Raw genomic sequence first — 21,000 nt, forward strand, 5'->3', positions numbered from 1 at the left:
AGAAAATCACTCTGAAATGCTTTTTTTAGAAAAAATCGAGGTGGAACCTCCTTGTTGTAATCAAGGGAGAGGGACCAACAACGTTTCAGAAAATCTTGAGCCAAACGTTTTAGGAGCATATAAATCACTCAAATTATTTACCTGAAACATTCAGGCTAGACTAGATGCGATGTCATGCTTCATTTAATATCAGAGGCGAAGGAGGTCACGGCACTAAGTTGCATTGACACACGACAGTGTTGAAGGTACTGTGTGTAGATATGCTGGGCGGGCGTGTAGTCATGCCGCATTCCAAATATCTATCACCGTTTTGATTGTACTTGTGTGGCGGTCGTATTCTATTTAGTGGCCCTTCGACTGATGTATGCTTTAAATAGGGGAAAGGATTAGTCTTTCATGTAGCAAGATACATTTTCTGGGCCCCCTACAGGGGCATGGTGTGACGATCCCATTGCCTTTGTCTTCAAGTGGTTTCCAGAAGTTCTGGACTTGAATGTAGAGAAAACCTCTATATTTGTAGACTGGTGTTACAGCATTAAGATCGTAGCACCCAACAGGATGGCGGACGTGGGAACTGGACTCACACTTATCTGATGCCTTAGACAGGGAAAGAATACTGAAGACGGCAAAAGAAAAAGGTACCCTGACCTATCAACAGCATAGGGTGTTGCTCTTCCCTGATCTGGCGCCGGCCACTGTGGAAAGGAGCAAAAGATTGAACAACGTGAAGAAATCCTTCATGGCTAGGGGATTCAGAACCGGTCTTCTCTAACCAGCGAAACTGAGGGTTACATGGAATGAAAAGGAATACATCTTTTGGGATAAGGCGGAGGAGCTATCAAAGCTGATATCCACGAGAGCCAAAATGGACAAACCTATGTCTTAAGATCCTTATGGCTTCCCCCACAGCGATAACTGATCCCTTACCTTCTTGTGGAGGCTGCTTCCCTAAACCCCATATAATACCAAGGCTAGAGTTAGCATTAGTAGAGGGCCTTCTTGTGGGAAGGCTGGGGAGCTACTGGAATGAAAACATGTGGATCCAACCTGCATTTGAGGCTTGTGGATTGACACTGAAGCTGTCCATGGCCAAGGAGGTTAGTTCATATGCTAGTTGCAGAGTAACTTGACTACTGAAAGGATCGACTTCCTCTGGAGGCTAGACATTTTGATTTCATTTAATTGGTTATTTATAACGTGCCTAATACCCAGAGGTTTCTAAGCGTGGAGCCAGGGATCGAACACAGGGATCAAACCTGTGCTGCTCTGTGTCGTCTTGCTTCCAAGGTGAGCGCGTTGCCCCTGAACTATCCTTCCTCCATTTGGCTCCTTCCACGGTGGGATATTGGATGAGGGGTAGGATGCATACCACCCCATACCTAATGCATCAGAGCACAGATTAAAGCTTATGAAGACTAGTGTTACTGGGGAGGGGTGGACGGGTGATATCTGTTTTTTGGTGTTGCTGGAACTAGAATTGTTACCCGTTTGCTACTGTCTTTGCAATCTTTTCAGGTGTCTATAGTAGCCTATAATATAGTCCAGCAGAAAATTAAGTATCATATGCGTGCTCCACTATGCCAGATGTCTGGATGGACCTTCCTCATCCCGGGCTCAATATGAGTGGACTCTTGCCCCCCTAGCACCACTATGGTGAGGACGTACAGAGGGGCTCTACAGCTCCCAAAGTCGTATTTTATTCTTGTTTTGTTTTTTCTAACATTCCTCTGCTGGGGGCTCCTCATGTTAAGGTTTCTGTACTATGTTATCTGCTGAAAACATCATTAAAAAAAAGACCATAACTAAACCCAGGCAAAAAACATTTTTTTTTCATTTTAAAGGTGGTTCTAGAACCAGTCTAGCCCCCGGTGTGAAACCACCATTTTATTATGGCGAATAGATGAGCTTAGAAGGTGAAAGTCAGAAACTACAAATGGTGATAACCTACAGGCATTTATCCTTACGTAGCAGGTGATATATTATGGAGGATGACCCCAGAAAACTCTTGGGACACGATTAGAGTATTCCCCCAGTGCTTTTTCTACAAATCGCCTGTAGAAAATCAAAGGCGCACCCTCACTCCTGTGACTATCAGCCCCTCTCTCGTGCAGACAAGATTAGTGAATATGGCCCATGGAGGTTTTCTGAAGCAATCTGGTGGATTACCAACCAAGATTTTCTCAGCAACAGAGGCTGCATTGCCCTTGCAGGCTCTTGGTGTTGGCCCTCACCAAGCTGGCCACATTTCTCTTGCAACCTGGTTTGACCTTCTGAGCAGCTTAGATGAAGTGGAATGACTCGTGCCCAGAGGCAATGTGGACAGTTGTGTTTCTAGTTGTTCACCTTGCTTGGTATCAGCAATTCTGAACCAGGCTGTCCTTGGTATGCCTTCCTGCACTTGTGATGATGTATGAGCTGGTCATTGGTAAGTGGATGTCCTGCTCACCAAACCAACTAGTTTAGAGCATGCTTCTGGAATTTAGCCGAGATCCTCTGAAGGAAGAAGTAATCTGAATCAATATGAATTATTATCTACAGCAGAAGATGGGCCTATTTCAACTGCACCAAGGGAAATGTCTAAGGTGTTTAAGATATTGGACTGGAATAATGCTGGCATGAAGGATACACTTCTAAATCCGGACTGGTATCTTTTCATTGAAAGTTACTAGATTATCAGTTTTCAAGAGACCAGGTCGCTGGATTGTCCATAGAAACCAGGTTTTTTTAATGTACACCTTTTCAGGACCTAAGGGCTGCCCCAGTGGGGTTTACTGGTCTGGATCGACGTTAGCCTTAATGCTGTTATAAAACTAGTAGATACAGGGTGAAATGACTTGCTTTGCTTAGAGATATTATTCCCCCGGGAGTAGCTATAATTTTGTTTAATGTGTATTTGAGAACCCAAATGGCTTTTCAGAACAATCTTATCTTTGACAAAATGGAAGCAATGAAATGCAGTGCGGGAATCTCTGTCCAGTGTAAGCATATAGATCTTATTGCGGGAGATTTTAGTATGCAGTTTGAGCCCACCTTGTCTGTGGCATGGCATCTTGTTGGAGGAAGATGCGGCCTGGGGTATTCCAGGCTTCGTCTGTCCACCCTCCTCTATGACCGTATCCAAATGCCCCAACCTTACCAAAAATTATGATAAGGTTGATGTCCTGGGTGTTAGGCTTAGCAGTGCACGGTGGTGGCGCGAGTTATGGTTGTTTAACTTACCATAACTGGCGAATTTCAGGGGTTTTTCGGTTTTACTTGGAACCATAACGTCCTTTTAACAAAGTTTTTTTACTGAATTTCATAGGTTTTTAGTAGCGCAACTTAACCATAACGTCCTGTTAACAAAGTTTTTGTTACTGAATTTCATAGGTTTTTAGTAGCGCAAGTTAACCATAAACTCCCTTTAACAAACTTTTTTCATTAGCACGCAGTCAATATACAAAGATGGAGTGTAAAAAGCAACTTCTCAGGGATGGCTTTACACAGAATGTTGCAAAGTAAGAATTTATGCTCGTTCACAGTGAAGGTCAGCTGCTTCCATTTTTTGCTCGCGGGCCGGAGTGGCCCACGACTCGCACAATAAAGTTCTATTGTTGTTTTACCTTGACAGATAGGGATCGTGCCAAAAGACTTCTTTTGAAGGAGGGGTGCAAAAACGTAAGAGACGATAAGGATGACATTTCTGAAACTAAACCGCTTTTATATATTATATCACTATGAGAAAGATTGTTGGCACAGACGGAGTCGTATTTAGGGACTGCATTACGCGTAGACAATGGAAAATGCCAATATAATGTAAGTAACCCTTTAGATTATTTTATACCGGAATATAATAACAATAGCATGGCGTTAAAGCCTGGTTAAGTTGTACTTGTTCGTTCAATGTGGCATATTGTTTTGTACCGCGCACTATCACTGCCGAAGTGGTCCCCTGGCGCTCAGACAGCTCTGAAAAAGGCAGGGGAGAGAGGGTGGGTTAGTGGGAATAAGTTAACATACTCTGTTGCACTATCCTCGCTAGCAAATAGTTTCACGCCCTAATAAATAAAATGAATATTTTTAATGAAGATCGGCTCGTGAGACTAATTTATGTTTTTAAAACAGGTACATCCTTCCCTACTGTCAATGACACGATTTTCAGACCCCGGCCGACAGATTTTTTAACTGCCAGGTGCAGCTACTTCTAAACAACTTCAAGACCCTCACCATTTTATGGGACAATCGCCAAGGACCAATATGCCCTTATGTGGCACTAGCGGCTAGAACCAACATACCAACCATTATGGTGGTCTAATGCCTCGTTGTTGGAACAGCCTTCCGATTATCAGTGCGACCATAGTGCTTCTTTTATCATAAACCAACACCCTGTTTACCGCAAAGGAACAGCGCGTGACTCAAGATGAACTTTTGCGGATCGGCAGCAAAGACAAATGCAAATCGCTGAATATTCTCTAAACATTTGATGTCAAATAAAAGTACTTTACGAAATATACAATCTTGCTGTTTGCTTTTAAATCACAGTTTCATATTCCGAATAGTGGTGCGCTGTGTTGTGAGATGATCTGTGTTGTTTTCCGAGTTCTGTGTAAAGTGGCCTAGGACTGGAGACGACTGGGCCTTACGCGGTACTAGTGGCTAGAAGCAACATACCAACCATTATGGTGGTCTAATGCCTCGTTGTTGGAACAGCCTTCCGATTTTCAGTGCGACCATAGTGCTTCTTTTATCATAAACCAACACCCTGTGTACCGCAAAGGAACAGCGCGTGACTCAAGATGAACTTTTGCGTATCGACAGCAAAGACAAATGCATATCGCTGAATATTCTCTAAACATTTGATGTCAAATAAAAGTACTTTACAAAATGTACAATCTTGCTGTTTGCTTTTAAATCACAGTTTCATATTCCGAATTGTGGCGCGCTGTGTTGTGAGATGATCTGTGTTGTTTTCCGGGTTCTGTGTAAAGTCGCGTAGGACTGGAGAGGACTGGGCGCGTTTGGCTACGCACCCTGTAACGTCACGGAGAGAGGCGGGGAATATGAATGCTTTGATAATGGCAGGCTTAGGGGCGGGAGATATGATTTAGTGTCGCAAAAGCAGGTCAGCCAGGTCGATGGGGCAAGTGATAGGATTATCACATAATGTCGGCGCACAGCAGCCTGATTTATCGTTTGTTTAGTGGACAAAAAGTCGGGTAAGGGCCATAGGAAATTGTAATGCCAACATTTGAGTCCCCTTGGGCTCAATGGGAATGGGGAAGGTGGTAGCATCGGTACCGTTAACAGCGTTAATAACATTAATAACGGTACCGGTGCTACAGTCCTGTCCTGCTCACGGGTGCTGGAACGGCCACCAGGTCAGACCTGGTGGCTGCAAGTGCACCCGCGAGCAGAACTCGTAGTATGACGGTACAGTAGCAACGGTGCTGCTAGCGCTACCGGCACCGCTGTTGCCTTACCGCCATACTTGTAATGAGGCCCATTGTCTTTGTATTAGAGGGAAGGCTACTATAGATAGCTAAATCAACCCAAGACAGACATTTTGCAAGGCTGTCAGGACAACTACATACCTGTTTAACCCTTATTAGGGATCATCAGCACAGTATAGTCCTGATAGGCTTCTGGTTGGGCCATGTTGAAGGCTGTCAATGGTTACAATGATGCTCAGCAGAATTCAGTTGGCAATCAGCAGTCGGATTGTGAAAGTTATTGAGTGCTGATACATTTTGTGGGATGGGGAAAGTTGGCTTACTGAGTTCCAAGGCTCTATCTGAGTTGTTTCGTCCTATTATGGTATGGAATATCTTTCTTTTTCTCACAATAGCTTGGATGTGCTAGCAAGCATAGGCTGCAAGCTTTCTGCTGTGCATTCCTTCACTGTCAAATCATTGCAACAGACCAGATTTTACAAAAGGACTTTGGCAGTAGGAGGGATAATTCAATAGTTGTTTATAACCATTTCTAAATAGAGCCAGTGCCTAATATACAGAATACAAAAGTCCTTTTTAGTCACATATCTACATTTATTATGAATGTTTTGTTAGGCATCCAGGGGCCAGATTATCAAAGATTTGCACTTATGCTAAAAAAGTGGAGCAAATGAATTTAGCACCAATTTTGCTGCTCCTATAATGGAGAATGGAGAAAACAGGTTTAGCCCTAATGGGTATTATGTAAAAATGTTTTAGCCTCTGGAAAGTCGGAGCAGGCTGTTTTACTTACTAGGGTTGCTGCATAGAATGAACATTAATGTAGTAGCCAATTTTATTGTATGTTATGCAGCAAATATAGTGCAAAACACAGCCTGGTTAATTTCTGTCCTCGTGCAGTTGCTTTTAGAGAATATGTATTGTGACAACATCTGTTTGCTCCATTTTGGATTATCAAATCATTTGCTCACTTTTTAGCACCAGTGTCAATGTTAGATAATCTGGCACTAGGATGTTTGTCAGTTTAAGGAAAGAACCATGTTGGTGAATGTATAGTCCAGCATCTATTCCTGCTTGCTCCTTCTTGCGTTTATTTCATGCTTGTTAATGGGAATTCCTTTGGTGCACTTAAGTAGTCTCTAGTGTGCACTGTTGGACTCTGCTAGAGATGGAAGATACTAAATGACATGATGCATTTAGCTTAATTAGTCAGTGCCTTTAAATCACTGCTTGATGGAGAGGAAATGTCCAATACTGATTTTTCACCTCCAATGCTTCCATCCATTAGTCATTTTGCTCACACTGGGAACATTCTGTATCCTTGTCAATTTCAATCAGTTACATTCAGGGAAGCATGGGTCTTGCCAGGACAGCCGCTGGAAAAGCCAATGGATAGTTTTACCACTTGAGATTGTGCTCAGATTGCTCTGCACAAGAATGTCTTCAACTGAACATTAGTCATTTGGTAAAAGGTATTCTGGACCTTACTTTCTTTATCTTTTAACTGTATTGCATTGTCCATATATATTTTATCGTACTCCGGTGTAGTCACCGTTTGGACTTGGCCTAGTTTCCAAAAGAGCGACAAAGGAGATCTCGAGGAGAATGGTTTTACCTCTGAGCCTGCACATTGCTGTTGGCAAGAATGCTGTGGCACTCCCTCCTCCAGGGCTCTTTCCCATACACAGAAGGGATGGCTTAGGAGACAGACATAGGTCTGATGTGCCTCTCCTGGAACAGTTGTTCCTGGAGATGTCAAATTAGCCAGTGAGGCAGAAGGGTGATTAAGGTATATTATTGTGTGCCAACCCTTGGTGTTTTAACAAAGCGATATAAATGTAGGAAATACATTCACAATTATAGGTCCATTTTCATTTTCGTTTACATGTACGGGCAATACACATGTGCGTGAATGATGCTGTTTTATTGGATGTCCCCTTCTAGTTCTTATTTTCCTTTTTGGATTTGGCCTCAGCTCTTCTTTTAGCAACACCTCTTGGAGCAAACCCTACTGGTATGGACAGTAATGGATGGCAAATATCTATGAATACACATGTGCCTTAGTGAAGTGTGATTATTCCCTCCTTTATATATTTTGATGGGATTGTGCTTTGCTAAAAGGTGAACATTCAATGTTGCTCATGGATACCCCTGCTGTCAATTTAATGGAAAGAGTCCCAGTTGATTAAGTCTTGGCAGAACAGCGTTTGTTTGACTGTAGGTTTTGTGTTTGAAATGTGTGTCTGTCTTTCTCTGTTAATTACTTCCTTGAATGTTACAGAATCTTGGGGTTTTGACAGATCCAGCCCTCCCTTTGTCCCAACTAATCAGTTGAGTCTCTCTGCTTGTTTCTGTGCAGATTTTTGAAGAGACCGGCACCGATAACAGGTACTCCAAAGCAGCAGCTAGAATGGAAACGCGGGCTGGTCCGAGGGATCACATCTCGCCAGCTGTTCCTGCTCTGCATTGGCTGCCCATTGCCGAGAGGGCACACTTTAAAGCACTTGGCATTGTTCATCATGCTTGTTCCTTGTGCTCTCTATCAAGAGGGCCCTCGTTATCTTCAAGGACCCTTTTGGTTCTTCCCTCCATCGAGAGCACTTTGCACGGCCCTTTCAGGTCAAGTCGCCACTCCGCGTTTCAGCCTGGCAAAATGGGGTGGAAGATCGTTTTCCATCCAAGCATCCTTGCTACGGAATCCTTTGTCAATTAATACTTGCCTGACATCTAACTTGTTGTATTTAGGTGCCACATACAAATTCATCTGTTTCCTCTCTAATTTGCCTCAGTGCCAAGATGCCTTTTCAAGGTGAATGATGTGCTTCAAAAAAGCCCTTTACCATAGCCATACCTTACCATACCAGACCTTTATTCAAAGCATAATGTTTATTGGGACACTTGACATGCTACACTTGACATATGACAGCTAACACCGTGTGGCTTTTCCAAAGCTTGGTAATAACTGTTCACAACTGGGCTGTCCTTTTATGCCCCAGGGCTGATTTTTCAGGTCTGATGTCACTCAATGAAAGGAGTTCAAATGGAACAAAGGAAATGTTGAGTGCACTGTGGTGTAAGAACTCCAGCTTGACAGCTCTTTGCAGGCTGCACAGTTGCCCTTTTCTGTCTGACAGGCGGCTTTGAATAGGTAACACCTCTGAATGCCAGGCGATCGTCCACAGTGCTGCAAATGCCAGGCACTAGGCTGCCTGTGAAAGGGCCGGCCTCTGAGCACAGACCTCACAGTGTCAATGAGAAAGGCTGGTCAGCACACACAGAACAAAGACCTCCACAACGCCGCGTTTGCGTCTTAAATCGACGTAATTGCGTGCGGGTGAATACGGGTTCCCAGCCAGGCAGCGATGTGAGCTGGAGCTCCTCTGTCCTGTTGATGAGTCACAGGTGTGTGGTCATGCCTAAAAGAGGCCTGCAGGTCCACAAATAAAAGCAGGAACTGCTGTCTGGGTGGCCTCACTGGAAGATGACTCCCAAATGACATTAGAATGGTATATGATGTGGCTAACCCTTTATATGTTTATTTAAGTTCTTTTGTAACCAAGGCAATCTCGATGCTGTGCAATAAAGTTTTAATGGGTCGGCTATGGGTGGAATAAACCGATCACAAGGGTGCAGGGTGGCACAGAAGAGGCAACATGCAATTGCCTTGATAACCACTACATTCTGTAGGTTGTAAATGAGCGCACATCATCACTCATGCTCTAAAGTCGCTCTGTTCATTACCAGTCAAGCGGGGAGTGGAGCCAATGTGCCTCTGCTTCGGTTCAATGAGCTCTGCATAGCCGTGCACCTGCCTATCCACCTCAGGATTCTGCAACCTGTGGCTCTATGACTCCCATGACCACCGATTATAATGGCCGGGGCTGATGGGAGTTGTGGTCCAACACCTCTGATCTAGCGGAGCAGATGCCCCCAAACCACCAACCTAATAGCCTGGAAGGTACGATTTAGTGAGATCCCTTCCCTGCCCCATGTCTAACCTATGCATACCCACCTCTGTGTACCTACACCTCCTAATATCAGAAAGCAAAGCCAAGGCCTGACAGCACCTCTTTTTCACCCCCAAGACCTTCGACCTGGCTAGACTTACTTCTTTTGGTCGAGGACATCCTCTCTCTGTTTCTTTCTCCTCTCCCCATTTGCTCTGTAGGCGCACTGAAGCCACCCATTGTGTGTGCTATATCATAACAGCAAATCAATAAATACATTTAAAAAAACAGTCAGGGAGAGGTGCAGTGAGAAAGTGGCAAGGAAGTGAGCGTTCTCCGGCTACGAATACCTGCATGACCAGGAGCCCAGTTTGGACGTATGTGCTAGTGGAGCTGCTGGATGCAGGTTTGATTATTTAGCAAGTTACGCACTCACAGGTCTGTGTGCAACATGCAGCCAGAGGTTCAGGTCTTGCCAGGAATGACTCTGTCCCTGATTTTTGCAATAGTGATATGTTAAGTACCACTAAAGTGATAAATAGAAATAACTATCATCACAGTGCTTATAGGGGGAACCTGGCATGAGGCACTATACATGCATGTTATTCTTACTATTAACAATACTCAATAACCCTGAGTGTTACTAAAAGCATTGCCCTTTATTACACCGGCAGCAAATTTCCTGAATGAAATATGAAGAGAAAAGGCAAAAAAAGAACATTGGTTCTCATTAAAGTGGGGGGGGACCCAGATAATGTGAGTCAGTGGTAAAAGCGTTATGAGTGGGCTTACTGGAATTCTATTCAAGTTAATGGGAAAATGTCCCAACAGCTTTGTAGTTCTTTTCAGTAGAACTTGCCCCTCACAGGTAGACTGACCTGCTCGAGGAGACTTCCTGCCATTTTGCTGTGTTTAACCCTCACCTATTAAAACTAACCAGGTGTAGTGGTTTGGGTACATCTGTGTTGGAGTTTTCTGCTCCTGGAGATCTGGTCTGGGCATCATGAATTCTCCTGCTGCCTCTCATCAGACGCTGGGTTCAGCTTCCTATGCTGGAAACATTTTCCCAGACTTTTACAGCGGCGCTCCATCCGTTTACCACCAGGGTTTGCCGCCATGGCAGTGAATCTCTCTGCCCAATCCTACCTATCAGAAACCATCTTCAGAGACACATCGACACGCCCCAAAAGAAGTCACCACGCCAACCAACTCTGCGGTCCCCGATCAAGAGCAAACGCCGGAGGTATAGGTTTTCCTCACATAGCACCCAAACTTTGGAATGCCCTACCCAACGCACTCAGAGCTGAACCCTCCCTATCCATCTTTCGCAAAACCCTCAAAACCACCCTGTTCATCTAGCTCCTCCTCTCCCCCACACAGCATTTCTTGTAACTAAGTTGACTGCATCCTATGTGTTCTTTAAGCTTGTAATGTAACCACTATTTGCTATGTAACCACCAAGCTTTCTTTATCCTCTGTAATCAGCAAGACAGCAAGACTCTCTGTAACAGCGCCACGATGCCTATGGGCTGCTGCATGCTTTACAAATGTGAATAAATAAATAAATAAATAAAAGCTGGACTGGTACTGGGCACCAACGCCCAAACCTGGATTTGTTCCATGGGAGATTCTAGGGTGTCCTCAGTTCATACCTCTGCTCCATGCTGGGACTGTGTTCTGCTGGGCTGCCACCCTGCCACCATCCCTTTTCCACCAAGCCAGAAGGAGTCATCCTCACTAGATTCTTCACTTCTGGCTTGAAGGTTATCATTGTTGGAAGGACATTTCTTCTTTTCCTTGCTCACATGGATTATTGTTGGCTCACGGTTCAAGCCCCTGACCCTGGATTCTGTAAACTGCACCTAAGCAAGAAGCTTGTACTTACCCAAGTTGTTTCACTGTGTTGAAGCCATTTTCACCACACCTCTCACTGTGAGTGCTTACCTCGGGGCACTGGGGTGGGCAATGATTCCCAAAACACACCCCCAGGGGTCTCTCCATCTGGGGTAGAGATCCAATGGATTATCCCATTGACTTACTGCTGTAACCTTTCCTAGGGCTCATGGCTCTGCAACTGACATTTGGATCCCTTGATTCGTGTCTCCTTTGGTCCTCACTGGGATCGTTCACCCGGTAATTTCGATGCAATTCTGTTTAAGCGACTTACCTCTATGCAAGCAGATTGCCCCTTGACTTTGTCCCATTAATTCCTATGTAACGTTCTACCTGTTCTAGAGCTCTCCTAAAGTGGATCTGGGGTTACCTACCGGCCCCTGTACATTTCTCTTGTCGATACTCACAAGGGGTTCCGTGAGCTCCAGACCAGCAACTGGAATTGTAGGCCGTAGTCCTGATTTAATTGTACTTTTAAAGTTTTGCTCTGCACGTCTCTCATTGTGAATGTAATATTACACTGGTTCCATTTTTGGTCACTGTGTAAATATGTTTCCTAGGCTGTCGTTCTGAAATGTTCCCTACCATATATCAATATGATAAACTATCATGCATTCATATGCATTGTTCTTAGCTTTATGCAGGGTTAGAATCAATGTGGCGTGCTGATGTAAGCTTTACGGTTGGTTACATTATTCTAGTGATAGGTTCAAAGGCTTGCTTGCCTTTTCTGCCTGCACCTTGTCTAGTCGTGTTAGTTTCTGTAAGATGTGCTGGTTAATGTATGGCTTCATCATTAAGCGGATAACCTTGATCTATTGCCCCTAATGCCCATCAGTATACAGTCCCACCCCACAATGCGGGGCAAGAAAAAGGTGGTTTGATCAGACCTGTATTTAAATAAATTAATCGAAGGTGGTTCCCAAGCTTTATGTTTGCGAATTCACCACAATATTACACAATCACAGGCGGCTTGTACACAAAAAATGAAAATTACCTGACTGCTTCAATCTCACTATTTCTCACACAAAAACATAATTTTACCTTATGAAATCGCTGTATGCTTAATTCTAAATAGCAAAGGCATTCTCGACTTGATTCTGCCATTTGTGGCCATCTCCATTGCACATAAAATAGCATTTACAAAGGAATCAAAGAACTCTGTTTCCTCCAATACACCAGCAATTCATGGAATCATATATAACTGTTTGATGTCTCACATTTCCCAGGTCAATATGGTGCTATGGGTTCTTACTATGCGTATGCAGTTCAAAGTAAGCTTACAATGAATTGCATCCAGATTTTGCAGGTTTTGATTAGGGAAGCAATATCTGCCCAGAATGCACAAAGATTGGGTTAAACAGTTTAAGTGCCCTTCCTCTCTCACCTCGCCACTGGAATGCCGCTGTGCAGCTTCAAGAATGAGAGGCATTTGGGATTTACATTTGCATTTTATGGGAGTAGAAGGTACACAATTATACATGCTCTCATTTCTGATTCCTTATTAAATAGTTATGGACTTCCCAGAACACAATTATCTAGCAGATCGTCATTAGGTTATGCTAAAGACCTCTTCATAGCACGGCCTATTAATTATTTCTATACAAATACTATGGGTGCAATTTAATAAGATTATCATTTACAAACACGTGCACGCAGACTGCATAAAATGCAATTTGTACCACTGCAAACACAGCTCAAAAATGTATTTTGGGTTGGCTAGAAATGACATCTCACCTGATTTTGAATGTAGTGAGTAGGCACTTTAATCAATGCCTTTTGATATCACCTGCCCTCCTCTTTTTGGGAATTAACAGGAAAAATGAAATGGTGACTAGAGAGCACAATTACTCAAGTTGGATTAGTCTTTAATGGCGAAGAACCATCAGACACCCACAAGGGTTCTGAGGGCAGTCTTAGTCTGCAGGCCCCTCTTAGTCTACTTCCATAAAGTAAGAACTGCCTCAGGTTCCCTTTAGGATAGTACTTCTCCGCTTGGAACAGGAATTCTCCCTTCAGCAACTCTTAAATTGTTTTCCACATTAATCCATTCATCTTCTAGGAACAGTTGGTGTCCAGTGCTGCAGATTTTTCCAGAGTCAGAATCCTATCCCCTCTGTGCTCCCACTATTTAAAGTGTAAATACTCATGTGCTTTTGTTATAATTATATCACACTATGTGATTGCACAATCTTTGCATTGGCCTGCTTCATAGAGACCCCCCCCACCAACCCTCACTGGATGTTTATATTTGTAAACTTGTAATCAGAAAAAAGGTGGGGACTGAATCAGATCCTAATACTATTGACGGCAAATTCATTTTTATTCCATAATTTATTAGAACAACCTAGCACATGATGAGAAGGTATTTCTGTATTCTGTCATCACAGAGGCATGTATATATATGAGACAATCATTTGTACAATACATATTCATAGCAAATATGGTGGCAGCTTCAAAATGTATTTTATTTATTTTCTACTGTTCATTTATACCAGTGAGTGGTTTTTAAATACGGGATCAGGATTTGAACCTGTGTTGGGCCATATTGTTTTGTTTCCAAGCCAAACGCATTGCCCCTGAGATAAATCACATGGTTCAGAATGTATTAACCAATTTCATTCCCATGCATAACATAATGTTCAAATCAATGCCTGCATTTGCCCTTTCAACAACATCTCATGCTTCAGCATGTTACTCATGTAAATAATTCTATATAATGGGTTTGGTGAAAGATTGAAAGATTGATTTGAAATGAGATGACAGGCCTGTTGTTCTCCTTCATTAGTTTAACAGATGTCAGGCTTTATCGCCAGGCAAAGTTCAAGTTTTCACTTTTAATGAAATAATTGCTTTTAAAGCTCATTGATACAGGGAACAGGTTCAAACCAACATATGCTAATCTCCAACTACTACAAACCTTGAGTTATTGGAATTGTACTTTATTTGTAAGAGTCTACTGGAAAATACCCCCCAGGGTGGGGGCTCATTTTCTCTGACCTGAAACTCTGGTCAACTTGAAGTTGGTACAATATTGGGCTAAAATTAATACAAGAGTGAATCGGACCCATGCAAAATAACGATTGCATTTCAACATATTTACACTATACGAAATGATGTACAATCCACCATGATTTTATAAACTTTGTACAATAATTCCAAAGTAGTTGGGATAAGAAATAAACCTTACATCAGAAAGGCTCTGAAAGAAATGATGATTTGTTTTCTTCACTTGAGGTACAGTACGGAAACTGCATAAGCGCCCCATTCAGAACACTTGGCAATATTCCACCATCTGACTTTTGTCATTTTAGAAGGTATCTCCGTAACACAGGCCATATACTCTGTTTAGTCGATTTATGTTTTTCACACATTTGGGACCTTAGTATTTTTGGATTCACAGTTCCAGTGCGTCAGGCACAGTACCACATGAATACAGAGAGTGTTTACTTTGTCACCTTTTTTTAGCATTTGCTTCTGTCAATTGAAAGTTGTTCAAACTCAGTCTTTCGGGTGAAATTTATTCAAGAACCAATATTGTTCTAATGATGGTTTACTTTGAGGCACTATCTGTACCATGTATTGAATGCTGTCAGGTGTGCAGGTAACTCTGTGTCCCACAAATGCACTTTCTTTTAAACAATTGAATAACTATGACATAAGTGAAGCAGGAAAAGGTAGTATTCTGGCAGCTCTCACTTTGAAATCAATCTTTATTTACCTTTGATTCTCCCCACTTTCCTGACCCCCTGTCTGGGAACTGCCATATATAACAGGGGTGGGTCTGTCTGTAGGACACTGTGCTTAAATGTGCAGAAAAATGTGAATTTGTTCTGCTTTGCTAGATTGTTTGGTTCCCTTGTTCTCCCACACTCCCATGTTAATGTATGTTTGGTGCTTATCTGAGATAGTGGGCCCACATAAAGGCAGTGGATGAAGAGAGTCCTTTAAACATTAGTTGTTTTTATAGTATAGTATGCTTTTTTAATGTGTATTGTGTGTTACGTAAAAATTTGCTTGATAGAGATCTGTATGTATAACATAATAAAAGCATATATTGTTGAGTCTACCAGTGTAGTGTATTTTCTAGAGTAAAGTATGTGGGCTAATTATACCTTTATGTCAACCTTCTACACCGAAGTGAGGGTTAAGCCTTGTTGCTCTGTCCACGTTACTTACCTTTAAGAGAGGTTTGGCTTCCCTTTCTTGCCTTTTGTGTTAGCCTCCATTAAGTTCAGTGGGTGTAGATACCTCAACAGAGGATTGTTCAAAAACTGCCTTGACAATGATGAGGAGGAACCTTGTGTTGACGACAAATCTTCAGATGCAGGATAAACAGCCAAAATTTTGTTGCAGTGGGTTTGTATCAGTTGTTTCTCTGAATGAGTATTTCCCGGAGCTTGAGGCTATATAGTGGACCCTGTCACAGATGTTGGCTGGCTGTAGACAGATCCACAAGGTCAGATTAAACTCGCTACAGCTCCTGGGAAAGACTCTTCCGTGACTGAAAGGGAAAATAGAGAAGGAACTATCAATGTGGGTAGTCGGAAAGAGTGATAAAGAAATCCCAAGAATCAATGACTATTGAGGCTGGGTTGCACCACTCTCTGCTCTGCAGTCCCAGAGTGCTATACTCTGAGGACGTAAAGCTGTCCATGCTAATCTATTGGTTGTGTGTTAAAAACAAGCATGTGCAACTCACTAGTGATCAGTGCGCATTCATGTGTCAACCGACACCTTGCACATTGTTCTATAATGCCGTCCTCCATTGGGAAGGCTGAATATTAATAAAATGTACAGGAACATCATTTCACCAAAATGCCAGGGGTAGCGGAAGTGACATCACACGACCCTTGACCACTTATGACATCACAAGAAGTGATGTCATTTGACCCCACCCCGAAGTGACATCACAGGAAGAGGCATCACACAGCATTGGCACCTAAGTACACTATGAAAATTATGATTACGATATCACTATAATGTGATATACATTTCATACAAGAATGGATCACTATATGCATCGTTAATATCAGTGTGCAAATGCCATATTACCAAATTATTGTGAATGCCAGCAGATGTCCAAGGCCAAACGATAATGATTTTTTATTATATAGCACTTACGCTTAAGCGCTTTATATATAAAACATACACATACAATGTCACCCATCCTGTGTTGGTACTCCTTTATCGACCTCAGAAGGATGAAATGGTCAGTTGGGGTGTTTAAGAACAGACTAAATCAGTCACTAACCCACTGAAGTGTGCCTGAAATAAACCTTTAATGAGTCTAGCAATTATTGTATAGAATTCCATAAAGTCAAATTATTTGTTATTCCTATTCCTTCTTATTTAGGGCCACTGCTCAAAGTGTTACACTTGTGAAAGCCCCAGTTTTTTTAAGTGGTCTGTACAAGAAAGCCAGCCACTCCAGAAACAAAGATCCAAATGACGCCGTCCATAGCCCAGGCGCTTATATTTAGAAAAAATGTATTTAAAAAAGTATTCTTTAAAAAAAAAGTTTAGTGGTTGCAAGGGAGACCACATGGGTAGCAAGGGAGATGGCAAGGGTCACAACTGCGACCACTGGTAACCCCCAAATGACATCCCTGAAAATGTATCACTTGGAGACTGATTAGTTTGAGTCATTATCCTCTATGCTGGGAAGGAATTCATCCCATACAAACTACATAGTTGAAGCAAAGGAGCTAGCATTTGGCAAAACAAGGCAAATCTAACAAACACATTTACTGAGATTGTTCTAGTGGTCGCAGCAATAATATGTTGCAGGCTTCATTAACTTTGTCCTCCCAGGCATTGTGAACATGGGAAACAAATTACAATTGATTGTTCTGTTATGTTTGCTGTAGAATCTGTTAATACTGAGTATAAAGAATTCATAAAGGGATAGGTAGCTTGTATGTTTACTGATTGGTGGCTTGCTATTTTTGTAAAGTGTTTGGGCAGATTCACAAAATTAGTTATTGAACTCCTGTTCTCTTGTGATCATGCCTTCTGTTGTCACCCTGTTCCCAGATCAGCCTTAGAGATGTCTTAAAGCTGCAGTGATTGAGGAGAACACTGCAGCATGTTCCGGATATAGCCCAGCGCCCAGGCCATCCCCAGTATTGTCAATCTGTCCCCTTTTTGGTTAAACAATAGATTCTTATCTGCAAGTCTATAGCCTTGGTATGCAGGCATCTCTGAAAATGAAAAGCAATGCTTGAACGGCGGCCATCTTATGCAGACAAATGCAGCATTAACATAGTATGTAAACAAGAGTGTGGGAGCCTCTCTGCTGAGAACGAACATGGGTCAAACCCCTGTTCCATGGAATTTCTTCCATTCAGGAGGGTCTGCACCACGTTTTAGCTCACTGCGCTCTTCACAGCGAAGAAATATCCATTCGCATATCAGTCTGGGCCCACCCACGGGGTAGTCCAGCACTGGACTGCTAGGCAATTCGTCTCTGAACAAGAGTACCATCAGCAACCACAGACACGTTTTTTCGGCCTTGTTGGGACCAGACTTATATGCAAATGAAAATGTCTCCTCTGTGATGGGTAAATTGAGCTAAAACGTGGGAACCTACCCATACAACAGGTTTTTTGCCCCTGTTCGTTCTTGGTATGGGGGCTCCCAGACCTTTGTATATTTGTTTAGGGACTTGGGGTTTCACCATAGGTTATCCAGGGTAATCCAGAAGTGGACCCCTTGCTCACTGTGATTAGAGAGGCTCAGCTTCACCTCACCAATGAGGCCCAACAAGGCTGAAACACGTGTCTGGGGTTGCTGATGGTACTCTCTGAAAGGTACAGTGAGCTAAAACGTGGTTGGTTTTGACCAAATCCCACACTGATCCTGTTTGTATCATGGGCCCTTTCTCTGGTAAGCAGTAAACATTGAAATTCATGGTTTGAGGCATCTTTAATATATGAAGCCTCTTATCCCATTGAAGCTGAAACCTTTTACATTCACCATTCTAACCATGGTCGTCTTTCGCCACAACATCCTTTAAACGGAACCTCTGGAGGGTATATGAAGTCACGGTAACAAGCTCAGCCCTTGGCCAGTGCCTCTTTCCCTTATATTTCCCACAGCCTTTGGTCCAGCATGGTCTTGAGACGTTGCTTTGCCGCTCCCATCCTTTAACTTTGCTCTACAGTTCTTAATTCCTTAGTTCTCTCGGTGCTCCCTGCACTGACGTCACATGGGAATACTCTAGATTACACTGAAATGACGTCCCAAAGGTATATGTCCATTTATTCATAAAAAACCCTTGGCTTGGAAGGTTTGGTCTAAACTGGCGACATCCGATAGTGGTAAAAAACTGAATGTCGTAAATGTAAGTAGTCCAATAGGTCCTTAGAGTCGCGTCTCACCAAGTCGGGGGTTTAGCCAAGTACAAGACCCCTTGCTGAATAGTATGAAGTATAGGTGACCTGGAAGGAGACTGCGCCTGATTCTTGCACACAAGACTTATTTTTTTATTTTTTATTTTTTATTTTTCAGAAAAAATTGCCCTTAACGTTGATGACACGTGTTTCGGTCCTCCAAGGACCTTTTTCAAATCAGGGCTATTGATTAGTCTTAATCATAATAAAGTCATAAAAAGACAAAAAATAAACACAAACAATCACAAAGGAAAATATGTGCATGTATCCAAGAAATAAAGTAACGGTTTGAGTATTGAAGTTAGATCAGCATAGAAAAATAAACATTTTTAGGTGAGATGCATACACACAAAAGTACATAGATGTAAAAATAATAAAAATAAAAATAAAAAGCCAGACAATAAATGGATGGGGAAAAAGGGTAGGAGAGAAGGGGTGAGATTCAAAGAAAGATAAGTACAAAATCTCCATTAGTTATAAAAATGCACTGGGTATTGGGTTTCATACGTGAAATACGTCTATCCACGTATATTTTCACACGCGAAAGCGTACCATCAGTTATTAGGAGTGCGAAGCTAATTTTTTCACGTGTAATTTTGTTTTCAACTAATAATCCTCAATATTCAAGAACACACGCTATTTGGTAACCCAATACCCAGTGCATTTTTCATTTTTTGAGCTTTATATTAGGGTAAGATAAGAGTTTATTCATTATATTATAATTTTTTTTTATTTTTGCTTTTTCAGGGATTTATCCCAATGACATATGGAAGCTCATCTTTCACATTATGTGACAGGGGCCTCTTACATGACCATAAGGTAACATGTTTCCACTTTTTTTCTGAGACATACAATGACCATTACAAATTGCTTGATTTATTAATTTATTGTGTACAATAACTAATGGAGATTTTGTACTTATCTTTCTTTGAATCTCACCCCTTCTCTCCTACCCTTTTTCCCCATCCATTTATTGTCTGGCTTTTTATTTTTATTTTTATTATTTTTACATCTATGTACTTTTGTGTGTATGCATCTCACCTAAAAATGTTTATTTTTCTATGCTGATCTAACTTCAATACTCAAACCGTTACTTTATTTCTTGGATACATGCACATATTTTCCTTTGTGATTGTTTGTGTTTATTTTTTGTCTTTTTATGACTTTATTATGATTAAGACTAATCAATAGCCCTGATTTGAAAAAGGTCCTTGGAGGACCGAAACACGTGTCATCAACGTTAAGGGCAATTTTTTCTGAAAAATAAAAAATAAAAAATAAAAAATAAAAAAATAAGTCTTGTGTGCAAGAATCAGGCGCAGTCTCCTTCCAGGTCACCTATACTTCATACTATATGTCCATTTAGACCTGATGTCCACTGCCGAGAGCTTGTCGATGACAGCATCATGCTTTGCCTTTGCTAGAGAGTGAAGGCAGCAATGTCTTGATATATCCTGACCACGAGGCCTTTGCAGAAAGTCTTGCTTACTTTGTTTACTTGCACATTGATCTTTTCTTTTTGCCTAACGTGGTGAAATTAAGTCGATATGTAACGTGGTCTGAATACTGCACCTGGTCCCCTTGATCCCCCTCTGTGCACCCAGTCAATCTGAATAATTTTGTACCATGAGGGCAAACGTTTCTTTGTGAACTCTGAAAAGTCGCAACCTTCAGCATCCTCATGCAAGTTTCTGATCCTGAGGTCATCGCTGGTCAAGTTGCTTCTACTCAACAGCATGCATGTTTCTGATTTTGGAGTTCTGCCGTGGATATGAGTGTGTCCACGTAAGTCTCCTGCCTTACTGAATATACTTCTTGGTGAAAGCCTGCTTTTATTTCCTGCTTAACTATCCCAGTGCCTCAACTAAATGCTTCTTTGGGAGGCCTGGCCCAGCATGTGCCAGCTTCACGACAGGAGCATCCTATTCACATCCCCCAGTGGTGTACCTCCTGGCAGCGTTTCTCTTGCTTACTTTCAAAAAACCTTTCCATTCATCTGGGGTCATTTTAGAGTTACATTTGTAAGGTTGGAAGGCTCAACACCAAGCTTAATCGTTACTCCACAAAGGAACCTCAGCATTTGGTCGGTGGTGCCTACATGCCACTGGTATGAGGTTTTGGTGTTCTGTGTGTGGCACGTGGGTTATCTGGTATTTATTTCTCGTCTCCTCCTATTGCCACTCATTGTTTGGATAACTCGGGTATCTCCTGAGACCCTGGCTTCACTGCCCTGTGGGTGACTCTGTTGGCTGGTACCTTGGTCTAGCATGCTTTCTGTGGCTCCATTGAAGAAGCCGCGCCTGCCGCCTCTGCGCCACTCCTGGCTTGAAGGTCCAT

General features: G+C 42.3%; 1 protein-coding gene across 2 annotated transcripts in view; it reads left to right on the forward strand.

The window, feature by feature from the left end:
* RAB11FIP4 (RAB11 family interacting protein 4) overlaps positions 1-21,000 on the forward strand; it is a 1,742,713-nt gene that overhangs the window by 363,524 nt on the left and 1,358,189 nt on the right. Inside the window, exons 2-3 of one of the 2 annotated variants that reach the window (XM_069654953.1) lie at positions 19,411-19,482; positions 19,843-19,908. The exons of the other annotated variant lie outside the window; for it this stretch is intronic. Of the exons in view, the coding sequence (XP_069511054.1) occupies positions 19,411-19,482; positions 19,843-19,854 (84 nt within the window). The 3' untranslated portion in view covers positions 19,855-19,908. Of the gene's footprint in view, positions 1-19,410; positions 19,483-19,842; positions 19,909-21,000 lie in introns of those variants that run through there. 2 annotated transcript variants of the gene reach the window in all.

This window comes from Ambystoma mexicanum, chromosome 3q (genome assembly GCF_040938575.1).
Source record: "Ambystoma mexicanum isolate Mex_15411 chromosome 3q, UKY_AmexF1_1, whole genome shotgun sequence".
NCBI lineage: Eukaryota > Metazoa > Chordata > Amphibia > Caudata > Ambystomatidae > Ambystoma > Ambystoma mexicanum.